The sequence below is a fragment of the Cucurbita pepo genome, chromosome LG20 (genome assembly GCF_002806865.2).
Source record: "Cucurbita pepo subsp. pepo cultivar mu-cu-16 chromosome LG20, ASM280686v2, whole genome shotgun sequence".
Classification (NCBI taxonomy): domain Eukaryota; kingdom Viridiplantae; phylum Streptophyta; class Magnoliopsida; order Cucurbitales; family Cucurbitaceae; genus Cucurbita; species Cucurbita pepo.
The window spans coordinates 62,470-87,505 of NC_036657.1; the positions used below are offsets into that span (position 1 = coordinate 62,470).

The 25,036-nt window shown below is 38.8% G+C and overlaps 7 protein-coding genes across 13 annotated transcripts; 1 reads left to right on the plus strand and 6 right to left on the minus strand.

Annotated features, from left to right (window-relative positions):
• Positions 1-346: 346 nt before the first annotated feature.
• Positions 347-1,481, minus strand: LOC111783519 (transcription factor MYB52-like). The gene is made up of 3 exons (XM_023664448.1): positions 1,260-1,481; positions 785-1,171; positions 347-684 (listed from the first exon to the last, which is right to left on the minus strand). Exons 1-3 carry the CDS (start codon positions 1,372-1,374, stop codon positions 485-487), a joined length of 702 nt encoding a protein of 233 aa, XP_023520216.1. The 5' UTR covers positions 1,375-1,481; the 3' UTR covers positions 347-484.
• Positions 1,482-3,301: 1,820 nt separating this feature from the next.
• Positions 3,302-8,065, minus strand: LOC111782994 (two-component response regulator-like APRR1). Of its 2 annotated transcripts, XM_023663857.1 has the most exons (8): positions 7,678-8,064; positions 7,357-7,628; positions 7,067-7,255; positions 6,555-6,716; positions 6,309-6,442; positions 5,885-6,052; positions 5,241-5,331; positions 3,302-5,018 (listed from the first exon to the last, which is right to left on the minus strand). In XM_023663857.1, the coding sequence occupies exons 3-8, from the start codon at positions 7,236-7,238 to the stop codon at positions 4,084-4,086; spliced, it is 1,662 nt and encodes a 553-aa protein (XP_023519625.1). In that variant the 5' UTR covers positions 7,239-7,255; positions 7,357-7,628; positions 7,678-8,064; the 3' UTR covers positions 3,302-4,083. The 2 variants fall into 2 exon arrangements, with proteins under 2 accessions (XP_023519625.1, XP_023519626.1); XM_023663858.1 differs by having other exon boundaries at positions 7,067-7,278; positions 7,357-8,065.
• A 1,076-nt stretch (positions 8,066-9,141) lies between these two features.
• On the minus strand, positions 9,142-13,634 carry LOC111783213 (ribulose-phosphate 3-epimerase, chloroplastic-like). Of its 2 annotated transcripts, none has more exons than XM_023664115.1 (10): positions 13,288-13,634; positions 12,700-12,814; positions 12,459-12,599; positions 12,260-12,373; positions 10,198-10,276; positions 9,895-10,004; positions 9,774-9,830; positions 9,620-9,689; positions 9,426-9,541; positions 9,142-9,337 (listed from the first exon to the last, which is right to left on the minus strand). In XM_023664115.1, the coding sequence occupies exons 1-9, from the start codon at positions 13,401-13,403 to the stop codon at positions 9,492-9,494; spliced, it is 852 nt and encodes a 283-aa protein (XP_023519883.1). In that variant the 5' UTR covers positions 13,404-13,634; the 3' UTR covers positions 9,142-9,337; positions 9,426-9,491. The 2 variants fall into 2 exon arrangements, with proteins under 2 accessions (XP_023519883.1, XP_023519882.1); XM_023664114.1 differs by lacking the exons at positions 12,260-12,373; positions 12,459-12,599; positions 12,700-12,814; positions 13,288-13,634 and adding exons at positions 10,507-10,620; positions 10,706-10,846; positions 10,947-11,061; positions 11,535-11,878.
• A 566-nt stretch (positions 13,635-14,200) lies between these two features.
• LOC111782862 (galactoside 2-alpha-L-fucosyltransferase-like) lies at positions 14,201-16,741 on the plus strand. Of its 5 annotated transcripts, XM_023663689.1 has the most exons (4): positions 14,202-14,417; positions 14,503-14,613; positions 14,702-14,769; positions 15,143-16,741. In XM_023663689.1, the coding sequence occupies exons 2-4, from the start codon at positions 14,564-14,566 to the stop codon at positions 16,600-16,602; spliced, it is 1,578 nt and encodes a 525-aa protein (XP_023519457.1). In that variant the 5' UTR covers positions 14,202-14,417; positions 14,503-14,563; the 3' UTR covers positions 16,603-16,741. The 5 variants fall into 5 exon arrangements, with proteins under 5 accessions (XP_023519455.1, XP_023519457.1, XP_023519456.1 ...); XM_023663688.1 differs by having other exon boundaries at positions 14,503-14,769; XM_023663690.1 differs by lacking the exon at positions 14,202-14,417 and having other exon boundaries at positions 14,456-14,613; positions 15,146-16,741.
• Positions 16,742-17,085: 344 nt separating this feature from the next.
• Positions 17,086-18,892, minus strand: LOC111782868 (NAC domain-containing protein 100-like). The gene is made up of 3 exons (XM_023663697.1): positions 18,301-18,892; positions 17,936-18,213; positions 17,086-17,855 (listed from the first exon to the last, which is right to left on the minus strand). The coding sequence occupies exons 1-3, from the start codon at positions 18,488-18,490 to the stop codon at positions 17,337-17,339; spliced, it is 987 nt and encodes a 328-aa protein (XP_023519465.1). The 5' UTR covers positions 18,491-18,892; the 3' UTR covers positions 17,086-17,336.
• Positions 18,893-19,073: 181 nt separating this feature from the next.
• Positions 19,074-22,065, minus strand: LOC111782873 (uncharacterized endoplasmic reticulum membrane protein YGL010W-like). The gene is made up of 4 exons (XM_023663702.1): positions 21,269-22,065; positions 19,727-19,789; positions 19,575-19,646; positions 19,074-19,486 (listed from the first exon to the last, which is right to left on the minus strand). Exons 1-4 carry the CDS (start codon positions 21,614-21,616, stop codon positions 19,370-19,372), a joined length of 600 nt encoding a protein of 199 aa, XP_023519470.1. The 5' UTR covers positions 21,617-22,065; the 3' UTR covers positions 19,074-19,369.
• A 525-nt stretch (positions 22,066-22,590) lies between these two features.
• LOC111782871 (thioredoxin-like 1-1, chloroplastic) lies at positions 22,591-24,667 on the minus strand. Its single transcript, XM_023663700.1, has 4 exons — positions 23,754-24,667; positions 23,456-23,638; positions 23,168-23,332; positions 22,591-23,081 (listed from the first exon to the last, which is right to left on the minus strand). The coding sequence occupies exons 1-4, from the start codon at positions 23,991-23,993 to the stop codon at positions 22,836-22,838; spliced, it is 834 nt and encodes a 277-aa protein (XP_023519468.1). The 5' UTR covers positions 23,994-24,667; the 3' UTR covers positions 22,591-22,835.
• Between the last annotated feature and the right edge of the window lie 369 nt (positions 24,668-25,036).

The following is a 25,036-nucleotide window of genomic DNA, read 5'->3' on the forward strand; positions in this document are numbered from 1 at the left end:
TATGACAGTTGTTAATGACGCAAATTAAGTAAGATGTAACCAAATCTAATTCCGTAAAGAAGATTACTTATGATATGAATGTATGTATACTTTTTATTTTCTGCATGGAAGGATTCTTTTGAGGGAGGAAAGGGAGGACAAGTTTTAACAAGCAACTAGGCCCAGCTTTATACCTATTCAAACAAGTCCCTAAACTCTTGCCAATATATATTTTTCAATATATAGAAACCACTATCTCTTATTGTTTATAGAGTTTTTCACTTCAGCTCCATATGTATATAAAAATAATGATTCATTCGCATGAAGGGCAAATAATAAGAGTGGAGGTGTTGTAGTGAATCTAATGTAAGTGTCAAAGTGTGTGTACAATATATAATATATTTATGCATACATGTATATGTGATCTCATGATCGATCACCCAAATGAGTTAGAGGATATGTAAGACGTGGGATAGGAAGGAGGAAGGAGATTGGTTTAGTAGTATTAATTATGTGAGGATGAGATGGAGTTGGAGGTTTGGGCAGAAAAGAAATCAATGAACGGAAATAGCGGGCGGGCGGCGGTGGCAGTGGCTTCTTGGTTCACCTCTTCATAATCCTCTTTTCTTGAGTTGTCTATCACTTCACTTGCGTTAATGGACTCAGCGTTTAGGTGGAGAAAGTCGTAAAACTCCACGCTTCTATCTGCTCAGACAAACACATATATAATAATTATAGGTAGGAGGAGGAGGAGGAGGAGGAGGATTTTAATTTTACTCAATGAAATAGTAGCATTAGTCTTTACCTGTTGGTTTGGGGATGAATGAAGAAATGGGGTTTGGATATAGAGAGTGGTTGAGAAAGAGGGAAGCGTTGTTGTTTGGTGGACATGACGTTTGCAGAAAGGAAGAAAAGAGAAGGTGATTTTGAGATGATGGGGTTAGGGTTTTGGTTTTGGCTTTGGCTTTGGCTTTGGCTTTGGAGCTGTCCCTGGACTTGCGAGCCATGATGACATGCCAGTGGTTCTTGACGGCGTTGTCAGTGCGGCCAGGAAACAGCCTTGCAATAATGGCCCATCTGTTCCCATGAACCCTGTGGGACGCCATTAGCCTCTCCTCTTCCTCTTCTGTGAACGGGCTTCTGTTGATTCGGGGATCCAACTGATTGAACCATCTCAGCCGGCAGCTCTTCCCTGAAGGAACTTCCACGTTAATTCATTCATTCATTCATTCATTCCTGCCCTACCTAGGCACAATCAATTCATATACCTATCTACGTACCGGATCTTCCTAGAAGCTTTTGAGCTATGGCGTTCCAGTTATGAGGCCCGTATCGCTCCACCAGCTCCCGAAGCTTGTCGTCTTCGGCAGGTCTCCAGTGGCCTCTGCTGCACATCCTAAACCAAACCCACCTCGCCTCTGATTTGATGAGATCAGATATTGAAAACCCTAACCACACTCTAACGAATAACAATATATAAGTAATCCAACTGTGACAACACCTTGCTTCCTACACTCATTTTCGTTCTCCTTTCAACGTCTTTATTTCCCAAGTTTCTAACCTACAACCTCTTCCTTCTTTCATCTTCTCTCCCCTCCTAATCACCCTCCTAATCACCCTCCCAATCACCCTCCCAATCACCCTCCTAATCACCCTCCTAATTACCCCACCTAATTCCCTCAAATAACATATATATATTCTTAATCACTGCTTAACTTTGGGGTTAATTATAGGAGAGGCAACTCAAAATCAAATAATTGAGAACATAATATATAACTAGACAAACCCAAGAAGACCCAACGCAAATTCATCAATTTTACATAATTAATATTCAATCAATTAGTTGTTTCATTTCGGGGGTTTTCCCATACATTTTGCCATTCAAAATGGTGGTTGGTTTTCTCAATTTTGATCAACTTGGTTAGATGGGTTGTTTTGATCATTTGGTTTTTCAAAAAGTTAGTTTCAACCACAATTTTTTTTTTTTTTTTTTTTTAAATGAAATTGACTTAACCAAATAGATGGTGTTAGCTTAATTGGTACAAACTATTGACCCTATACTAATTTTTACATTGAGTAAACATCTTACCCGGCATTCCTCAGCTTAACAATATATGAAGGTGGCGACTTGAACCTCTAAAATCCAACTTTCAGATCAAAGATATATGATGTAACCAATGTTCGGGTTGGCTCTAGTATATTGCCACAACGAAAATATAATATTTTCTCGAACCTTACCGTTTTAGATTGTGTTTGGACGATGGTTTAATGTGCTCTCTAACACAACAGAAGAAGAAGAAGAAATTTAAATATTTCAATACAAAAAGTGAAAGCAAAGCAAAAACAAACAAACATTAAACTTATAGTTAGGACAGATGGATATTGTCTAACTATATCTATATGTATACATTTTTTAAATTGTAGACAAATTTTTAGAAGTCACGTTTTATAAACCAATATAATATTGTGTGTATATATAATATTAGGTAAGACTTTGGGTATAATATATAATATTAGGGAGATACATAAAGAGGGCGGAGGTAAAGATTTGAGGGGTATAAGCATATTGAAGGTTACTTAGTCGTTTGGTTCACATTTTGAGAGTTGGGGTAGCATTCTGTGAGGTAGGAGAAAGAGAATATTGCGTGTGAGAAGGAAGAGGAAATGAAAGAGAAGTGGAAACCAAAAGCTGCTGCAGTTAACAAACAACAGTCTCCATCGTCAATTAATTGGTTTGGCAGCCGAAGATTAATAATAAGAAGAAGAATAATGCTCACACCAGTCCCCATCATCTGGATCAAACGAAACAACAACCTACTCATAACAAATATCATCTCTAAATCCCACTGAGATGGAAGCTTCCACTCCCTCTTCCTCCTCCTCCTGCGCCATTGCTCCAACCAACCAGACCTATCCGTTTGATAAGACAGTTCAAAAAGAATGGGCAACCATACTTCACCAAACTTGGATGTTCAAAACATTTGTCTCATTCTCCCTTCGGTTCTTCTTTTAACATTATTTTATAACGCGCAGAGCAAGATTAGAAGACACCATGTACGCCTTAAACGGCATGAATATGTTTGTGTTCCACAAAGACAGATTATCAGTAAGGAGGTGGATGGAATATAGATGACTTTTGTTTCATTTTTTCAGTAGTTTTTCCAATATCTATGTGCGATTATTAGTATTAATATTGCCAGCTACCAACTTACTGGGAAGCTTATCTTATGCACCGGTATATTGGATCTGTAAATAGATATGATTTTCCTGCCATGTTCAACTAAACAAGGTAGTACCTGAAGAACATGTCTCCCCATAAAAATTGATCCACTGCAACCTTATTGAATCATAAATGCAGGTTCACATTTCCTCCAGTAAAACAATAGCATCCCAAACAAATGTGGGACTTCAAGAAGTTGCTGGCTGTGCTCTGGAACTACAGAATCAAGTTCCCATAGCCTTTACAAATAATTTTATGAACACAACTTTCATCAGCTTATCAGACAATTCACATGAAAAATAGTTCATACAGTTTGGATAACATTGGTCCATCTTTCACGAACCACATAAGTTGGGATTGGGGGTAAGGCAAGATCTAGGCTTCATTTGGACGAATTTCCAACAAGCTATTCTTCTCTGCAAATGTCCAGTGTAGGTAAAATTCTCTATTGATTGATTCACCCATTTCAGTTTTACCAGGGAGATGATATTGAGGCACGTGTACTTTGGGCATCAAGACCCCCCCCTGCTTAGGAACTGCATGAGCAGCAAGACCGGGTAAAATTACTCTCAAGAGATGCGGTTTCCAGCCACCAGTTACCGTAGGGCTACTAGGACCTGGTGCAAGCAAATGATCATGTAGTAACAGCAGAATTGGATCTCCTGCCAACAATGAGAGTGCATGCAGTAAACATGCACACTTGCTTGCTTCCCTGGATTAAAATGGTTACGCATTCTTCATAAATATTCCATCGGAAACCATACAGGAACGAGTAATATTCATAAAACTTTAAGAGCATAAATTTCAGGTCTTCCAGGGATATTAAGGCCACTCAACCATTCCACCAAATGAATTTCCTTCGTCACTTGGCCAGCATACCTTTTCTAATATCCTAAACCATCATCCTCATGAGAGGAATCCCTCGATAGTTGCTCCTCCTCGTCTTCATCCTCGACATCATCAGCAGATGCAGGTTGTCCATTAAGATCTACATTGACACCATTTACCTTTCTCACAAACTGACCCCGCACACGGGGCCTCCTTTCTGCAAGTCGCTTCCTATTAACATACCTAATCTTCTTATCAAAACACCGCTCTTTCCTTTTCTGCCTAAATTTAATCAGTGCTGCCTCTCTTCTATCAAATTTGTTCGATTTCGCTTCATTGGAAGATGAATTTCCAAAAGATGGCCATGAATGAGTATTATTAGTAGCGGGCATTTGACCAGGTTGTAAACATATATTCATGGGGTAATAAGGATAAGATGCCACCCCACTTACATTGGGAGGGCAATGATGAAAATGACCGTACTGTGACATCATTGCCGCATGATTATGCATATCGTGCAAGTTCTTTTGGTACAGTTGCGCCGACATCATACCTTCTGGCGTATAGAAGGGATAAGCAGTTTGTGTTTGCACAGGTAGGCCTGAAATATCAAGTTGAGATCCATTTGGCGGTTGCACATGCACTTGAGAGCAATTTTCTTCATTGAAGCTTCTTTCCTTGTGAACTCCTGAGCCAGCAGGTGGCGTACAAGATCTCTCCACAGAAAAAGAATCAGGAAAACTAGTACTACTTGGGATTTCGTCTCCTTGTGAATGGCTTTCCAAGGCCTCCACACTTTCTGGTATGGGGGGAAGACGAACTACAGGCTGACCAGTTTTTTCTTGATGATTTTCATCCAGCCAAAGTCGTTTGCCATTGTCCTCAACGTCTACTGCCTTATTCTTCACACTTCTTGATTTGACATACGTAAAGAATGCGGATGATTCCCCAATCTTTAGTTCACTCTTTCTGGGGCATGAAGATGGTTGGCCTGCAAGACATTACAGAAAAGATTACATTACAAACTAAAAAAAAAAGGTGGAAGAAAAAAGTTAACTGAGCAGCTAATTATAACAAAAGATAAAGCCATGTTGGCATTTATCGCATGTTTCTAGCAGAAGTGACACTATTTGCTACACTCCAATGGAAAAATTTTGGACTATTTTCAACATTATGCTAATGAAAGAGCAGGTTAATTTGATCACTAGCTTACCTATTCGGCGCTCGCTAATTCCAGGTACATCTGGCTGATGTTCCACTGTATGAACAGCAGGAGGTTCTACCAGTGCGGCAGCAATACCAGACTGAAAAGGATGAGTACACGCCATTGAAATGAAGTTCCCAGTTGAGGGTAAAATATAGAAGGCGTCCATAAAATAATAAATAAATAAATAAGGATTTCCATGTAACCGTACCTTCATAATCCTCAGATAAACCGGTCAAGCATTAAAGAAACTAGTTTGTACTCAACCTATTTACGTTACTTCTGGTAGGAATTAGTGGCAAAATTTAGGAAAACGAAAACTTCAAATAAGAAGGGAACTCGTCATTAAGTCCATATTTAACTCAACAATCAAGAATAACATGCAATCTAAAACTCGGAATAAATGAAAATTGGTTTTCAGAAGAAAATAAAAATAAATGAACATCGAAATAGTATTATTTTATCCAAAACTGTAGGCAACATGCAATATTTATTTAGGCTTTAACAGCATCTCTTCGGCCCTCAAGAAAAGAAACTCAAACATTCAAACTGTGTAAGCAACCTAATAATATAGTACTTCATACCGCACCATCATTTCAATGCGTCAAAAAGACACTAACCAAAAAAACTTCAAAAAATCATAATATACCAACCTCATCTTCCTGGAGTGTTGCAACTCCCATCTCTGGATTTGTGCTCCTACGTGACTTGTCATCAGTGTCATCCGAGAACAAAGTAGTACTATTTGTGTTGGCATCACTTGGGTCTGATGCCACCAAATCAAATTCATAGTTCAAAATGTTTTTTTCTGCCAGTCCAAGCTGCCATCATAAAACAGATAGACGGCAGGGTGAGATGAAATTGAGTATTTTTGTACAAGAAAAGGAAGGGTCTGCAAACACCAGGCGTTGACCAGCTAGATACTAGGGAAGTAATAAATTACAATGATATACATCATCTGCAAAGGTTCAGAGGACCAATTCCCTAGACACTTCGATTGCATGTCTATTTGCAACTGATGCACAACCAAATTCTATTTGAGAAAATGACTACAAATGTTCGAAAATAGAGGCAAACCATGCGTCTTCTTCTCCACATATGCGTCCACAAGTTTAATAGCTCATTTGTCCGTAAAGGCTTTACAAGATAGTCGGCTGCTCCAAGCCTCAAGCACTTAACGACAATAGGGACTTCATCTTGTGTTGACATCACTTACAAAGAAAGCCAAAAAAAAAAAAAAAAAACAAACAGAGAAGAATCAGATCATTCTATTAATTTAGAAATATTAACAGTGTGATGAATCGGCAGTTAACCAGAACTTACTGATAACAGGAATGCGCCGGAGCTCTTTATCCCGGGTGATATACTTCAACATTTTCATACCTTTGGCCATCGGCAGGTCAACTTCTGAGAGTATAATATCAATTTCAGGTCCCTCCGCATTCAAAGCATCGATGACCTGTCTAGCTGAGCTCACGGAAATGACTGCCAACAAAAAGAACACCTTATATCAGTGAAGTAGTTGACCATTCCTGTAAATTACTAGTATTGCAAATTATGTAGAAAGCTAGAGACCAGTGAACCAATTAAACAATTGCTACCTGTAGAATAGGACAGTAGTAACAGAAGATCTTAGAATTTAGACTTAAACCCAATCACATAGTATCACGAGCAACTTCTAGATACTGTAATAAACCTAATCGAAGTCTTAAGCCGCAAAAATCATTCAGGAATTTCAGTAGATGAAATGACTACCTATCATGCATTACTTTTAGCATCCGGACGATTCTATTAAGGAAGGGGGGGAAGGAGAAAAATAATAATAAAACATGTACCCTGGTAGGAACATTTCAAAAGAAGCTTGAAAACCTCTTCTGAACTTTTTGAATCATTATCGCACAGCAAAATCCTCACTTTGCTCCTGTCTATAAACGCATCTCCTCCATTTTTTACCCCGCTACCACAGGCACCACAATCTTCGTTCAAATTGAGCTCCTTGCAATCCATAACCGATGAAGCAGGACCTATACAAAACGCAATTCCCTTCCTAAATAAAAGCAATCAACTATAGCCCAAAAAAGAAAGAAAAGAGAAAAGGAAACACACAAAAAGGTTAAATACATACTAGAGAAGTTCCATCCGCAGTTTCTTCAACCTTCCCACAGAATCCAAATTAGGGTTAGGGTTTCGATCACCGACTTCATTCACGAATCAGAAGATCACCCATCTCATTAAACACCCACCACACCAGAATCAAACCAAAAAGAAACCATCTGTTAAAAGCTCATGAGACTGTGCAACCGGTTATCAATCGCTTTAAGTTGTACAAATTACACTCCTCCGCAAAGGGTAAACTAAATGCTTCCGGGAGGTCGGAGAGGCGAAGATCAAACGTGACTACCAGAAATGAATAAAAAAAAATTTAAAAAAAGAAAACCCGCTTCACCGGAGAAAGCGCATGTTAGCAGACGTCTGGATGGGTATTCTTCCGGGGGTTTACGGCGAGCCGCTAGCGAAGGCAAAAGAAGATAAAAATCTACGAAGCTTTTGCTCTGTCTCTGTGTTTTTCTAAATTTTTTCTAAATTTTTTCTTCTTTTCGGAAAAACAAATATCTTAGCTCGATCAGCTTCTGAGGCTAAAATGCACCGCGTTGATCGAAAATGGTGGGGGATGGAGGGATGAGATTGATGAAAGCTGAAGCTCACGATAGCGAAGGCAAAACCAGAAGAGAGGAAAGATTAAAAAAGTGCAAAAGGGGATATTGAAATGGTGAGGTTTGGATAGTTATGTAGAGATGGCGAAGAAGCCACGTCACCTGCAGATCTTCTCCAATGAACCAAATGAAATGTGACCCATTGCCCATTGCCCATTTCCATTTTCTCTCACCAAATTATTCATTTCATAAATATTCTAAATTTTGCTATTGCCATTGGAGGACCATAAGTGTTACCAATCCACGTGGCATGCCAGCAGTGTCCAGCCAGGTCAGCCCACGTGTCTCTCTCTTTTACTTTTTTTTGTCTTCCTTTTCTCAAAAGTATAAAACTTTTCGAGATTGGGTATGGTAATTCACGCTGCATACAGTTTAATTTATGATATTAAGTTTTATTAAATTTCGGTTTGATTTTTTTAAATATCAGTAAAAATTGGATAACAGAAAAAAAAATAATAATAAGTATCCACCAACTTGGTTGCTGGGATCGACTACGAAAGCAAATAAACTGTTCCGCAAACCCAGTGATAATGCTACACCTGTTCCTCTTCTTCATACGCTTCATCCAGAACACCACAACTTGCACACATCTGGATCACAGCATTGCTCAGAGATACCCATGCTTGCGGATGTCTCCTTCGCCATGTTCTTTCAACCTACCTATCAATCCATTTTCCCACTGTGAAGTATCCCAATTCAGCACAAGCTCACAATGCAGCCCACCAACGCCAGCCCTTTTCATTTCATTAAGTAGGGACAAAGCTAGCTTACAATGGCCATTTGGGCAAACCCTGCAGCCATTGTAGTCCATGTCGGGACATTCCTCGCCCAGAACTTTTCCAGCCCCATCAAAATCAACCCGTCTAACACAGCCTGCGAGCAAGGAATTCCCAACCCACGACGTTTGTGTCAAGCATTTCATCAAACATGTAACGCGCACGCTCGATATCAGAATCCCCTCCACCATGTGCGTATAAATTGATCAATTTCGTTCAAACATACCTGTTGGACCAAGTTAATCGGAGGTACTTTCAGACCTGTTCTAATTCATAAAATGGTTGTTGAAGATTTTTTTTTTTTTTTTTTAAAATATTGTATGGTCTTTGCAATTCTTCTAAAATGCTCATAAACCGTTTGAAGTCGTGAATTAAGAGACAAAATAAGTTTTTTTTTTTTTAAAAAAAAAAAGATTAAAATATCCCAAGAAGAAGATTTTATTGGACGATAGATATTTCTCCCAAGTTTATATTATTGAATTTGTACTCGGATGTTATAGTACATAACAAATCTTCAAGTGGCAATCTACAGGCTTCTTCTGTGGAGATGGCAACCATGTCTGAGATAAGAGCTTGAAGAACACAACCTTCTGATATATGCAGCTGCAAATTCTCTCTGCATTTAGAAGAAGAAACAAGTGGTAAGACCAGGTTGCATCGTAGCAGCAGAATACTATCTATCAAAATCATAAAGAACAACTTACATGGCAATGAATAACACAACAATACTATTATCAGCTGAAGCAATTCAGATCTTGTACAAGTCACTTTCATACTGGAACTGCCTGGGGCCTTTTGCTTGTCTTGATTCCTTTTATGGCTGTTCAAGAATGGAGTTGAGGGCATAATTTAATTAAAATGTGAGAGGGAGGGGTGGAAGGAAGTGTATGGATCATACCCTCAGCATAATCTTTAGCTCCAAAAACAGCAGAACCTGCAACTAAGGCATTGGCTCCAGCCTCAATGACCTGCAATCAGGGTGGCAATCCAGAACTTGCTTTAGAAACTCATGTAATAAAAGTTGCTGTTTTGGGAAATGTTACTGTATGCACCTTGTACGCATTGCCAGGACCGACTCCACCGTCCACTTCGATCCATGGGTTCACTCCCTGCAACAAAGCAAATGAAATGTTTGCAAGTGATGGAAAAAGCTAGCGAAGAGGGAAATTGTACCTTTTCAGCACATAATCTTCTTAATTCTGAGATTTTCTTCACTTGGCTCTCAATAAAGCTTTGCCCACCAAAACCAGGATTTACCGACATAATTAAGACTAAATCAACCACTGTAAACAGGGAAAGGGAATTGTTAACCTCCAAGATAGATACGGTCATTTTTCTTCCCTAAATTCATGTCAAAATTCTTAAAAATAACACCACAGAACAGATAACATCATTCCAAACATTCTAACTCTTTCTAATAATGGTCGCAGTGGAACGTGTGAGCAATTACATATGGGGGGAGAGAGAGGGAGTTACCGTCAAGGACATATTCTATTGTGGTGAGTGAAGTAGCAGGATTTAGGACCACTCCAGCTTTAGCTCCAAGACTTTTTATCTGAATCATATTTAAAGGAATGGCCATTATGAATAAATAAAGATATATGCAATTTTGATTCCCAACTCAGCAAGCAATCCTTTGTAGAATGAAGCAAAAGGAAATCAAGAAAACAGCCATACACCACTAAACTACATATTCTATTGTTGTAAACTACATGTTGGATTTTGCATTTCCTTTTCATTTGTATATATATCTTGTTGTACACGTTATGGAGGAGGAAATCTTACTTGATTAAGGGTACGGTGCAGATGGATTGTGGAAGATTGCTCACAATGAACGCTGACAATATCGGCACCAGCCTTTATAAAGTCTGGCACACGCTGCTCGGGCTCCACAATCATCTACAGTGCTTTGACTTTATGTTAACAGAAGCACTTAAGAATCACTGCTAACACCAAGGGGAATCAAAATGAGAAAGAAGCATACCAAATGCACATCTAAAGGAAGATCTGTCACAGGGCGTAGAGCATCAACGACAAGAGGTCCAATTGTGATATTTGGAACAAAACGACCATCCATTACGTCAACATGAATCCAATCACAACCTGCCAGTTCCACTGCTTTCACCTACCAAAGATGAGAATATCAATCAATTGTATAAATTACTCGGGAAAGTGCACAGCAAAACAAACTAAAATAACGGAAAGTTTAGAACACTGAAGAGAACCTGCTCTCCCAATTTTGCAAAGTTAGCAGAGAGGATGGAGGGAGAGACGATTATATCAGATTTTGAGTATTTATCAACCCGAGCTGAAGCTTTTACCACATTTCTGAACCTCCTCCTACAAAATTCAATTGGATACCAAATAGTTGTTCATAAATATAATCCATTTCTCCATCCACACAGAAAGTACAGAAGAAAAATAGAGTACAAAGTGGGAGACAATCGGCAAATCTTTATCTAGCTGGGTTGGAAGTGGAACCAAAAATCGCAATGGGCGTCGTCCCAAAATCTACCCAATTTCAAAACCCACAAATCGAATCACATAGATAACAAAGAAAACACACAAATCCATAAAGCTCGTTTGTTCAATCTCAGAGTTTTAAAGAGACAGCTAAATTATCACCTCATACCATGATTATGAACCAGAAGACAAAGGGGAAGTCAAAGCTGCATCAGTTGCCATGTACAAACTATAATTCATATACAGTCAAGGATTTGCAAGGGCTGTGAAACTGATTCCATAGCCCACAAGGAGGCTTAAAGTAATCGAACAGAAGAATAAGAAAGAGGGCACCCCATAAATCAAATTACCTCGAAAAGGGAAGAGAGGTAGGTTGAGAAGGAGCTGGTTTCTGAAAAGTGAGGCCTCCGATAAAGCCACTCACCTGGGGTTGCATGGTGGATTGACATAACGGAGCAACAGCCATTTTGGAGTATCGACCGAAGAACCCTTTCCGGGTTTCAAAGGTTAGGTAAAGATTCAAACAATGAAAATGGGTTGTTCCGCTCTCGTTCCCTCCGGCATGAAAAATGTAAGACTACCAAATCTAAACAACAAATGGGAAAGCAATGAATTAAAAAATGGATAAAAGAAATGAGTGGATGAGGAGAGCGGTACGAATTCAGGGATTGCTTATCGCCAATGCTTGGCCTTCTATCTTGCTGACATGAGAGCGAGAGATTCAAATGTCTTCTTTTGACGATAAATTTTAGATTTTTGACTTCTTTCTTCATGAATTTTAATTTCAAAATACTCTTTCCATCTTGTTACCTTATTTACCTTATTTATTTATTATAGTTTCTAAACTTCATTTTAATTTCTATATNGGCCATTATGAATAAATAAAGATATATGCAATTTTGATTCCCAACTCAGCAAGCAATCCTTTGTAGAATGAAGCAAAAGGAAATCAAGAAAACAGCCATACACCACTAAACTACATATTCTATTGTTGTAAACTACATGTTGGATTTTGCATTTCCTTTTCATTTGTATATATATCTTGTTGTACACGTTATGGAGGAGGAAATCTTACTTGATTAAGGGTACGGTGCAGATGGATTGTGGAAGATTGCTCACAATGAACGCTGACAATATCGGCACCAGCCTTTATAAAGTCTGGCACACGCTGCTCGGGCTCCACAATCATCTACAGTGCTTTGACTTTATGTTAACAGAAGCACTTAAGAATCACTGCTAACACCAAGGGGAATCAAAATGAGAAAGAAGCATACCAAATGCACATCTAAAGGAAGATCTGTCACAGGGCGTAGAGCATCAACGACAAGAGGTCCAATTGTGATATTTGGAACAAAACGACCATCCATTACGTCAACATGAATCCAATCACAACCTGCCAGTTCCACTGCTTTCACCTACCAAAGATGAGAATATCAATCAATTGTATAAATTACTCGGGAAAGTGCACAGCAAAACAAACTAAAATAACGGAAAGTTTAGAACACTGAAGAGAACCTGCTCTCCCAATTTTGCAAAGTTAGCAGAGAGGATGGAGGGAGAGACGATTATATCAGATTTTGAGTATTTATCAACCCGAGCTGAAGCTTTTACCACATTTCTGAACCTCCTCCTACAAAATTCAATTGGATACCAAATAGTTGTTCATAAATATAATCCATTTCTCCATCCACACAGAAAGTACAGAAGAAAAATAGAGTACAAAGTGGGAGACAATCGGCAAATCTTTATCTAGCTGGGTTGGAAGTGGAACCAAAAATCGCAATGGGCGTCGTCCCAAAATCTACCCAATTTCAAAACCCACAAATCGAATCACATAGATAACAAAGAAAACACACAAATCCATAAAGCTCGTTTGTTCAATCTCAGAGTTTTAAAGAGACAGCTAAATTATCACCTCATACCATGATTATGAACCAGAAGACAAAGGGGAAGTCAAAGCTGCATCAGTTGCCATGTACAAACTATAATTCATATACAGTCAAGGATTTGCAAGGGCTGTGAAACTGATTCCATAGCCCACAAGGAGGCTTAAAGTAATCGAACAGAAGAATAAGAAAGAGGGCACCCCATAAATCAAATTACCTCGAAAAGGGAAGAGAGGTAGGTTGAGAAGGAGCTGGTTTCTGAAAAGTGAGGCCTCCGATAAAGCCACTCACCTGGGGTTGCATGGTGGATTGACATAACGGAGCAACAGCCATTTTGGAGTATCGACCGAAGAACCCTTTCCGGGTTTCAAAGGTTAGGTAAAGATTCAAACAATGAAAATGGGTTGTTCCGCTCTCGTTCCCTCCGGCATGAAAAATGTAAGACTACCAAATCTAAACAACAAATGGGAAAGCAATGAATTAAAAAATGGATAAAAGAAATGAGTGGATGAGGAGAGCGGTACGAATTCAGGGATTGCTTATCGCCAATGCTTGGCCTTCTATCTTGCTGACATGAGAGCGAGAGATTCAAATGTCTTCTTTTGACGATAAATTTTAGATTTTTGACTTCTTTCTTCATGAATTTTAATTTCAAAATACTCTTTCCATCTTGTTACCTTATTTACCTTATTTATTTATTATAGTTTCTAAACTTCATTTTAATTTCTATATTTTTAGCCCTACAACATTTCTGCATCCATTCTTGATCAATTTTTGTAGGCATAATTAAAAATCACACCTTTTAAAAGATTAATTATGATAGATTAAATTTAATATAAACTTAATTCAACTTATTTAACATATGCTACCAACCAATAGGTTAAAAGTTCTAATCTACCTCTTTTATGATGAGTGGTTAATATAAATCATTAATTTATATCATATTGGTGTCCAAGATTGGTATTTATAAGTATGGAAAAAGAAATAGTACAAATTTTCAAAAACATTCCAACAGGAGATTGTTGTTACTGTTAGAAATAATTCTCTTCTCTCTGTCCAGTTTGGATAGTTATCTTTTTCTAAATTGAAGTAACGAGTAGTGAGTAATTATTAGACAGTTCTGGCAATTTATGTGGAAGGTTAATCAAAACATTAGTTGCCCAAGTGGTTCGACTTTCCATTGGAAAAAGACCCACAAAGATTCTAGTTTTGAATCATGGATCACAAAGCTTCTCAACACCGACAAGCCGGAACAGACATAAAAGATAGATCCCGATTCACGAGTCGCTTTATTTCTTCGGTTTATTGGCTGCACCAAGACAACAGATATTCGGCGACCTCCATAAGGTCCTCTTGCAGCCATCTGTTTTCACCACCCTTTTGCTCCAAATGAAGTTTAAATCCACTAACCGTTCATTCAATTCATACCCAGATGAAAATCATGCAAGTATTAGGAGATTGATGAGGCACACTGAGGATGATCACAAGAACCTATGGGACAAGGATCCGCTCAGCGATTTGAAGAACAACCAGGATATGAAATGTGGGTTCAGTTCGATTCGAGTAATGGGTATGTTTGCGGTTTTAATGATGTTCATTTCTGTGGTCTTTTCTGTCTCTGTGGTTCTTAGAGACCCACCATCCGATGCTGTAATTGAAGGTTCAGATGTGTGGATTCCTCAGTGGAACTCCGACCCAGGTACTTGATTTTTAACTTTTTGTAAATCTACATGCCTTTTGCCACTAACTTCTAGCTCTGTATCTCAGACATTGTTTTGCGCAATAGTATACTTTGTCATTGCCTTCTGAGTTTCAGTTTGAATTGCCTTCAGTTCATTGTGTGTGTGTGTGTGTGTCAAGTGCTAGAAGAGCTACACCGAGTGTTTAAGCTCCCAAAATGATTGCAATTTTGTGGCAATCGACTTAGATGTGGCATTCCAAAAACATTCTGACAACGGCTGGATTCGCAGTGCACCAAGTTTATTACAAATGCAGCCCTTTTACTTGCCCCTACTTTTATCTCATTTGCATACTACATTGTCAGCTATCTTCCTCTTATTGTCTTCTTTCAGTAGATTCTAAGGATGGAGATCTTCATAGGGATATAGAGGCAGTTGATAAACTGCTTAGTGGCCTTCTTTCTGCCAAACATGAGGAAGGTTCTTGTCTCAGTAGGTACAATTCAGCTTCATATCAACGCAAGCTGGCGTACCAACCCTCTTCTTTCCTGATCTCCAAATTGCGGAGTTATGAAGATCTTCATAAGCGTTGTGGAGTCTACACTGAGTCTTACAACAAAACTTTGGAGCAGCTTGGGTCTAATGGTAGTAGCAGCTCCTCAGACTGTAAATATGTTGTGTGGATTTCCTTCAGTGGATTAGGGAATAGAATACTAACCCTCGCTTCAGCATTTCTTTATGCTCTCCTCACAAATCGTGTTCTACTTGTGGACCCTGGAACTGACATGGCTGATCTCTTCTGTGAACCATTTCCTGAGGTTTCCTGGTTTCTGCCCCAAGATTTCCCGTTGAAACATAAATTCAGCGAATTCAACCACAACTCTCCTAATTGCTATGGGAAAATAATGAAGAACAATAGGAGCACAGACCCAAGTGGAATGATCTTGCCATCTCTTGTTTATCTTCATTTGGTCCATGATTATGATGATGATGACAAGCTTTTTTTCTGTGATCAACACCAATCTCTTCTGCACCAATCCCCTTGGCTTGTTATGAAAACAGACAACTATTTTGTCCCCTCTCTCTTTTTGATCCCATCATTCGAGAAAGAACTTCATGATCTTTTCCCAAATAAAGATACAGTTTTCCACTTCTTGGGTCGATATCTGATTCATCCTGTGAATTCAGTTTGGGGACTGATTACGAGATATTATCAGGCTTACTTGGCTAGAGCTAGTGAAAGAATAGGCATTCAGATTAGAGTGTTTGATACAGGAACTGGACCTTTTCAACACATCTTGGATCAGGTTTTGGACTGTACCCTGAAGGAGAATCTGTTGCCACAAACGGAAAGGCGAACAAATGTGGTCGGTCTGGCTAGTAATCGAAAGTCAAAGGCCGTGCTGATAACTTCCTTGAGCGCTGGCTACTTCGAGAAGTTGAGAGATATTTACTGGGAGAATCCGACGGTGACGGGAGACAGAGTTAGTTTCTACCAACCAAGTCATGAGGAACACCAGCAAACTGAGAAGAGTATACATAACCAGAAGGCATTGGCAGAGATGTATTTGTTAAGTACAACTAATGTAGTGGTCACTAGTTCATGGTCGACCTTTGGATATGTGGCTCAAGGCCTTGGCGGTCTGAAACCATGGATATTGTACAAACCCGAGAATCGTACTGCACCGAATCCACCCTGCCGACGAGCCATGTCCATGGAGCCCTGTTTCCATGCACCTCCTTTCTATGACTGCAAGGCTAAGAAAGGAGTGGACACTGGCAAACTTGTTCCTCATGTGAGGCATTGCGAGGACATGGCCTGGGGGCTTAAGTTGGTTGATCAACAGGATTGATTTTGCTGCTTTTGTTTTGAGAAACTGTTGTACTGAACAAGTTCCCATTCCATTATTAGAAAGATGAAATATGTTAGATTTCCCGATGCTAATGAACATAGTGTGATGGGGTGCATGAGGAGGGTATATTTTGATTCAAGTTTGTGCATTTAACCTAACATAGTTTCTATACGATTAGATTGTTGAAAAAGTTAAAAGGTACCACTAATATATATGCTTGTGAGTGCTTTACAACTCCCAATAACCATCATCCACTTTAAGAATAAATGGATATGGATTGAAATTGGTGAGAAAATGGATAGTGCAAGTAATCACTCTGATAGGTATACATACTATATACATACATTCAACTTATTTATCGATAGAGCATCAAGTTCCTGTATAATTACACATTATTTGAACTCTTAAAAGTAATCATAACTACAACTCAAACTTGTCTCGTTCTCACATGATATAAATATCTAATATTTGAACCGAGCCGAATGAAACACAATCTCAATCGTAATCATTCCACTATCACATAAACGTACACATACTTGGAAAGAAGATGGAGATAGAGATCCATTATCCTCGTCATATTGATATTCAACCTATAAGTCTCAACATAACATCTTCAATGGCTACGGAAGCCATTGAAGTACGGGACCAACCTCACTTTCGTAACACCAAAACTAACATCAAAATAGTCATTTACACATAATGCGTCAATTAAAAACAGACCTTGTTTAATTTTATCAGTAATTCCACGCGATGTGGGGGTTCATTGGCACGGTTGAAGCAGAGGGGTTGTCCTGATTTTCAAATGCCAATCGACCCATTTCAAGATCAGAAACAACAGAAGAGATTTCATTGTTCATATCAGTAGTTAGCCCTGTTTCTTGTGAGACACTGATTCTTTCCCCCTCTGGTTTGAATGTTTCAGCCATGTTTGGGAACTGCAAATTTAAAGGGAGAGAGATGGCTTGGGGGTTGTATAGCGAAGTGGGCTGCGTGTTTCTCGGGAAAATGGTGGGCAAAAAGCAAGAGAAATTGAAAGAACAATCAGTTATTTTGGGTAGGGTTCTTTGAGAAGAATCCATGGTGTTGGAGAAGCAGGGCACGTGAGCTAATTCATTGATCTTGATTGATGACGAAGAAGAGTCCTTCAATGGCGGCAGAGCAGAGGAAGAAGAACCCAATTTAACTAACCCAGAAAGGTGAACTTTTTTCCCACCGCAACTCTTCTGAAACACCCTGGAAATCACCCATTCATTCTGCAAAAAGAAAAACAGATAGCTCAGCTCTGTAATTTCAAGAGATTCAGAGGGGGTAAAGTTGTAAAAGAAGGTTGTACCTTTGCAGTGCTTGGGAGGTTAATGGCAGAGGGTTTCCCTTCTAACCTGAATTCATGCATAACCCAATTGGATTTCTCACCTTTTGGGGCTCTTCCCCCATAGAAAACAAGAGTTTTCTTCATACCCACAAGCGTTTTTCCTCTGTAAATCTCTTTATCTTTCCCAGTGGCTTTCCAATACCCTGATTCAGTGGCTCTGTTTGTTCTCAATCCAGTGGGATACTTTCTATCCCTCAAACAGAAAAAGTACCATTCCCCTTCCCCCATTTTAGCTTTCCCTGAGGTACCCCAAACATTAAAAGCCAACAAAATGAGTAAATTTCAAAGAAAGAACGAAAAAGGGTATGAAAAAGATGAGATCTTACAGGGCAAATCCCAAGGCTCAGACTTGTTGAGATCGACCTCTCCAATGGGTTTGCAAGAGAAATTGGCGTCCATCACTTTCTTACAGAGGTACTGAGAAATAAGCTCTTCATCAGTTGGATGAAACCGAAATCCAGGGGGCAAAACAATCTGGGATTCGTCATGAACAGAGGCTGTCATGTTTTCTTCCATATTTTGTCTGGAAAATCTTTGGGACGAAACTTATAGCCCAATGGAAGAGTGATTACAGAGGTTTTAAGTGGGAAAGAAAATGATGGGTCCTTCAGCTCCAAGTAGATTGAGGTTGTGTGGTGGGTTCAGAGCTTCTGGCAGTAGAAAACAAAAACAGAGAAAGATTACAGAGAGAGAGAGAGAGAAGCAAGAAGACAGAAATGAATGGAAGTAGAAAAGAAAAAGAAAAAAACAAAGGAGAAAGAAGAAAGGTGGAGAAGTTGAGATTGTGGAAGAAAAGGGAGGAGAATGAGAAACATGAAGTGAAGGGAAGTAAAGCTCCATAAGAGAATACTCACGCCTGCCTTTCCTATTTCACTCAACACAAACGGTGGCATGCTGCCAAACCATTTGGTGACTTACAGTGCTAAATACCCTAAACTAACAGCTAACTATGGTGATTAATGATGTAGTTATAATATTACATTGTTTAAATGAACACTCAACATTAAAAAAACAAACTGAAGCATTGACCAAGCATCCTGCTTTTTAAGGATAAAATGGTTATAAAAGAGATATTAAATAATAATGTAAAACAACGAGCTTATAAGCAAAACTATCCATCAACTAAAATAATGGTGTGAATGCACAAAATGAAAATATTCCCCATACTTATACGGCACCCTTTTTGTGATGTAAACAGAAGAATGTAAAACCAATCCCCACATTTGGGTTGTGAGATGAGGAGCTTTCTAATCTTATTCAAATACAAACACTACTTCAACAATTCTTTTTAAGTACATTTGAAGCTCTCAATTACACAATTCCCACACAAACCAAATCAAAACCACACACCTTGATATACGTATTTATGCATCTAAAGAAGGGATTCCATTCAAGCTAAGAGCTTTTCTTTTCTTTCTTTCCTTCCCAAGCTTTCTTCTTGGCTTCGATCTTCGCCTTCACGCTTGCGTGAAAACCGTTGTATGGTTCATATTTGAACAAAGCTTGAAGAATCTGCAAATAGTTAACAAATTAGTTACATTTTCAAATGTTTCATTGTTGATCCAAGAAGGGCACAAGGAGGGGTTTCAGCAAAGGTAACCTCCAACAAAACGAAGAATGGAGCCATTAGAAAAGCTTGGGCAAGGTTGTCAATGAGAGCGGGTGCCCGTTTCTACAAAATCAAACCAAAACCAATCAGGAATTAAGGTTGAAAAACAAGTTCATGTTTAAGATGTTTAACTAACTAGTTACCTCGAACACCCCATGGCCAATAAACTGACTTGTCCAGCAGAACAACTGTGCAGCCAACACCACCTGGTATATCAAATTACAAAATAACCAGCTTTAGCTTTATGCTTGAGACTATAGATTCTGCAATGACTTGATCATGTTCTGTAGAGTCCTTAGGTTTGCTACAAGTTATAATTTGCAAAGTAGTACTCAAAACTTTATGGACATGGAATGACAGGGTCCGAATATGCCGAGGAGTACTCAAACAAACACAAAAATGGTTGTGGTCGTCAAAGTTACAATGATATCTTAAGAAGAAAAGGAAACGATGTGAATCATATTATGTAGTGGTAGTGAGTTTTTTTCAAAAGGTGGCCTTAGATTACATTATCTAAAAGGAATCCCCAAACTGATCCAAAATTCAAAAGCTGCAAGCTTTCTCATCCCAAATATGAGTCACAAGCCTTTGAGATACTTCTTACAAAAAGTAGTTGAGATAGAGGATAAAAATGTCCTCAACACTGATGTCCATCAAGTTTAGCCGACTACAATTACATTAACATGCTGTCAAGCCTCTCAAAAAATTGTATGGAAGGGAAAAGGAGATGTGATGAGGATGACAAAAGGATGACTCGGATCCAAGGAAAGCAACATCGATCAGTATTCTAACTTCTAAGAAAATGTTGTAGACATCTGTCAAATTAAAGTGTTATTAAACCTGGCCTAACTAGCTTTGCTTTAACTTCAAAACCAGAAACCACCATAATATAAACAGAAAAGCAAGAAAATGTGTTGATGATAACGATAGAAGTTACATGGAGTTTGATAAGCGATTTTGAAAGGTTAAAATCACTTCTATCATGTTTAAAACCATTGTAAAACATGATGTTGATGATTCGAAATCAATTTAATATTTGGTTTTCCACTTTTAAATGCAAATTTTCATACCATCAAAATTTATCTTAAATGGTTAAAAGCATGTCTTGGGAGGGTTTTCAAAGTGAACCATATCAAACCTACTCTCAAACATGCCTAAACGAAGAGCTGGGATATTCATGGTTCGAGACCAAATGAATCTGCCAGCACAATCTTTATAAACTTAAAAAAGAAGAAGAAGAAATAGGAACAGTAAATTCCCACAACCACCATAAAGTAGGAAGAAGCTCGAACAAATATCTTTCTTCTTTCTAATTTTATTTTTTTCATGCCACACTAAGCTTTCTCCTCTACGAAAATGAAACCTGTCCTACTGTACCAAGAGAAATAAATTGTAGTCTAGTACAACCATAAAGTCAATAGAAGCTTAGTCAACACCATGGCCGGCCCTTCATACATCAGACCAAAACTATGAGTTCCGGCTCCATAAGAAATTGAATAGAACTACAGGGAACTGAGATTCATAAATGGTTCAAATAATTGAATTGGAGCAGAAACCAGACAACCTAAATAGGGTTATTATAAGATCTGTGAAGTATTAAATTGTGATTCCTATCCGACAAAGAATAAAACAAACAAAAAAGGATCAAAAGAGGAAGGGAAAAAAAGGTGGGGTTTAGCGTTTACCTTCCAAGTAAGCGTCCATCCAAGTTTAAAAGCGAAAACGCTTGCTCCAACCCAGCAGAGAAAACACATAAAAGCAGCCAGAGATCCAGCTCTCTTATCAAAAAGTATGTAGAAAACGGCATACACCAAAGCGAACAAGAAACCAAAATTCAAAACGAGGCCAGTATTGAAGCCGCAAGGGCATTTGGGAAAAGAATAGAAGGAAGGGGTGTAGTAGAAGAGCATGAGAGCAGTGAAGAATATTGGCCAGACGAAGAGAATATGGATAAATATATTTGTTGGGTTGCTATGATAAGCCCCATAGAACGCAAAATGCCTCTCCAGGTCGAACAATCCGCGCCTACCCATTGAATGTAAGGAGAAATACAGAAAGAAATGGTGAAAATGGAAATGGTGCGAGGAACAAGTGGAGAGACAATCGGGTATAAAAGGAAGGATGAGGATATGGGATTTGCAAAAAAGGAGAGCAGGAGGGCACACCGAAATATATTGAATCCAAGTGTGGGATGGTGCATAGGTTTGGCGTCAAATTTGGAAGATTTGGACTTGTTTTGGCGCCGCGTTGGAATTAGGAGTTGAAATTTCAGGACGGCTTCCACTGTTCAACGTCGCGTGGATTGCTAAGATGCGCGGGTGTGAAAAGGTGAGCTCCGATTTGAATTGGATTGGATTGGATCGGATCGGATCCTTCCTTTCCCAAATTCCATTGACCATCTCAATTCATAGCTTGTTCTTCAAACTATTGCTCTACATTTTGGTCGCTCATATCTATTTCTTTTTTTTATTTCTCAATTCACCACACTTTCCAGTTTTTATTTCTTAACTATTCTTTAAAACTTTTTGTGGAAGTAAATGTGATGTTCGCTGTGGACCACTTGTATGCCACGTCACAGCTAATCTATCCCATTTTACAAATTAATCAATTATGTCAATATTTAGTTTGAACTAATTATATAATGGAATCATATGCTTAAATGTGGGGCCATGATGAGTTGGAAATTTGTTAATCCACGTCAGTTCCAGGATCTGGGGGTATAGCTGGAACCCACGTGACACGTGGAGTACGTGCGTGGTAATCTATTTGGATTTACCATTACCATTATAATGATGTATATTATTAGTTTTGACACTTTTTCTGTATAGTTTCATTTCCCTAACTTATTAGCAACATTTTGTGACCATCAAGAAGTAGGATTTGAGTAGCTTTGATTGAAGATTAATGAATTAGGTGTAGCTTTGATATTGATATCGAACCTATGAAGGAGACCGAATAATAAGATTGCACCCGAAAAACTAACCTTTTAGACCAGACCACTCGAGTGTTTTAAAAGAATAAGAACTGACGCTTCATCTGTGGTATTAGAAAACTGAAAGAGACAGGCAATTACAGTTCTTCACAGATTGGCAAAAGCAGGGCAATGGGCAAGGCACACACTAGCAAAAAACAGAGGCCTTGCTTATGTACAAGAATCCCCCCACCAAAGAAAGAAAAAATCAACTAAACAAATGCAAAAGCATGTATGATCTTTCAATCTGGCTTGGCTTTACTCCCATTATATAGCTTCCTTCACACCTTAAGAATCATGTTGTTCTCTTCCATGACTTCCATTTTATTGCCTGATGTTCCCCAAGAACCGTAACAATCCATTTCTTTCATCGCTACACCCTTCAATGTTCTTTCCTTCAGATATGATGATGATAATTCACCCGCCATTGCTAACCGTTCCAGCTCCGACTCGTCTAATCCTTTCGCTGGAAGGATGCTACTCCGGTCGCTTCCGTGTTCAGCCAATGCATCCTTGAATTTCTTAATCTGCAGATCAATAAAAAGGATGTAAGCCTCTGTCTTTGTTTCTATCATTATCATCGAAAGTTTGAAAATCTGGACGGTTTTCTTACAGTTGCATTTGTACAGCTGAAGCTACAGACACGACCTTCTCCGCCTCTATAGAATCTAAAGAAAGGAAGAACACGAATATGGAGAGCTTGGCACATGGTTTTGAGCTCCTCAAAGTTAACTTTCAGAAAAATTGCATCAGGGTTCAATTCAGCCAGTTGACAGATCTGGTATTACAAACGGATTCAATCAGCAACATCCCAAAATCCCAGTTCAAAATTGGTAGCTAAATATATTACAAATTTCTACAATTTGAGGCACCCAAAATCCAAGCAGCAACAAGATAATACCTTAGGATGAAGGGCTTTGCAACCTCCACAGCCAGGGGAATAGAAGTCAATGATGGCTAATCTATCGCCAGCATCAAGCAATGCATCCACAAGGGCTTGTGCAGAATGGATCTCCACCATGTTAGGTTTCAGGGTTTTTTCCCACCATCTCCGAGCTCGGCTTACACAAATCGATGCCTGTGCCTAAGACAACGAGTCGGTTCAGAAATCAACTTCAGAGCCAGAACATTACAGAAGAAACAGTAACAATCAAGCTGGGAATATTCAGAAAAGAGAGAGAAAAGAAAAAAAGGCTTACATAAACGGTCAGTCTATTTGGGGCTTTAGCGTTTGAGTTTCTAATACCATTTCGATCCGAAATCACTACAGGATTCCCCAAGAAATCGACGCTCAAAACAGGAAACCCCGGCTGCTTTGACACTTTTAAACTGGAAGCACAAACAGAAGTAGAAAACCCAGAAACCCCAGATGAATTAGAGTAACACAAATGATCCTTCAGCCCTGAAACAGAGAGACCAGTCTTCAACGAACAAGCCATGGCGCAGAGAAAACAAACGGCCGTCCAGAGATTGTCAGCATAAAATAGAAGAGCCCCACAAAAGAATGGCACCAATTTTAATCTCTGTTTAAGCAGAATCGAGTACGCAACAAGAAAACGAAAACCAGGAGGAAGCCCCTCAAAACCAGCGAAAGAAACCCACCTGAGATCTTTCAAGTTTGAACCGAAAATGCAAGAAAAGACCAAAAACAAGCGATGAAACAGAGAAAATAAAGAGAAGGAAGACGTGGAGGTTTCTTATTCCTGAATAAAAAGTTGGGAGAAGGGGGAAGGAGAAGCAGGCGGAAGAGTTAGACATATAAAGGAAGGAAAAGGGGCAAGTGGGGCAGTCTGATTCGGATTGAACTTTATCCATTTGATCCAAAAGATTTACGATTTTGAACAGAAACGGGAGGAGGATTGAGAGAGAAAGTAAGATTCTGGATTTTGGGAGGTGGGTTTTTCTAAAAAATTCTACTTTATGAAGGATAATTAGTGATTGATTCGTCATGCAAGTTGGATCACTGTTTTGATTAGGTGTAGTCTACAAGGATAGAACGGGAATATCGGGATTACTGACTCCCAATAATTTCACGTTTCCGGCATCTTTGAAATATTTGGATAAGTACTCTTTTCTTTTTTTTGCCAAGACATCACAGTTTTGAGTTTTCACGTACTTGTCATTTCTCTTGTGAAACCACTATTTTGTCCCTTCTTGTTTCTTAACAGTATCACATGGCACATAGAAATGTCCACGAATTTTCTATCTTTGTTGAAGTCTGTAGCCCCACAAGTCTTAAAATCATTCATCCCAGTTGTTATTATTATTTTGTGGGGGGATATTTTGATGTAAGAAAAGATGTTTTCATTTATGTACATTATTTTATCGTTAAGTGGGAACTATGGTTTGCCAATTCCAAGAATCCCCCCATCCTCAGCCCATTGGTTTTCATATTTGTAATCTCATCATTCTCTTTCTCACTTCATATGTATGGAATCTTTTCAATTTTGTTGTTATTTTAATATCCTTTGTCATCCAGTCC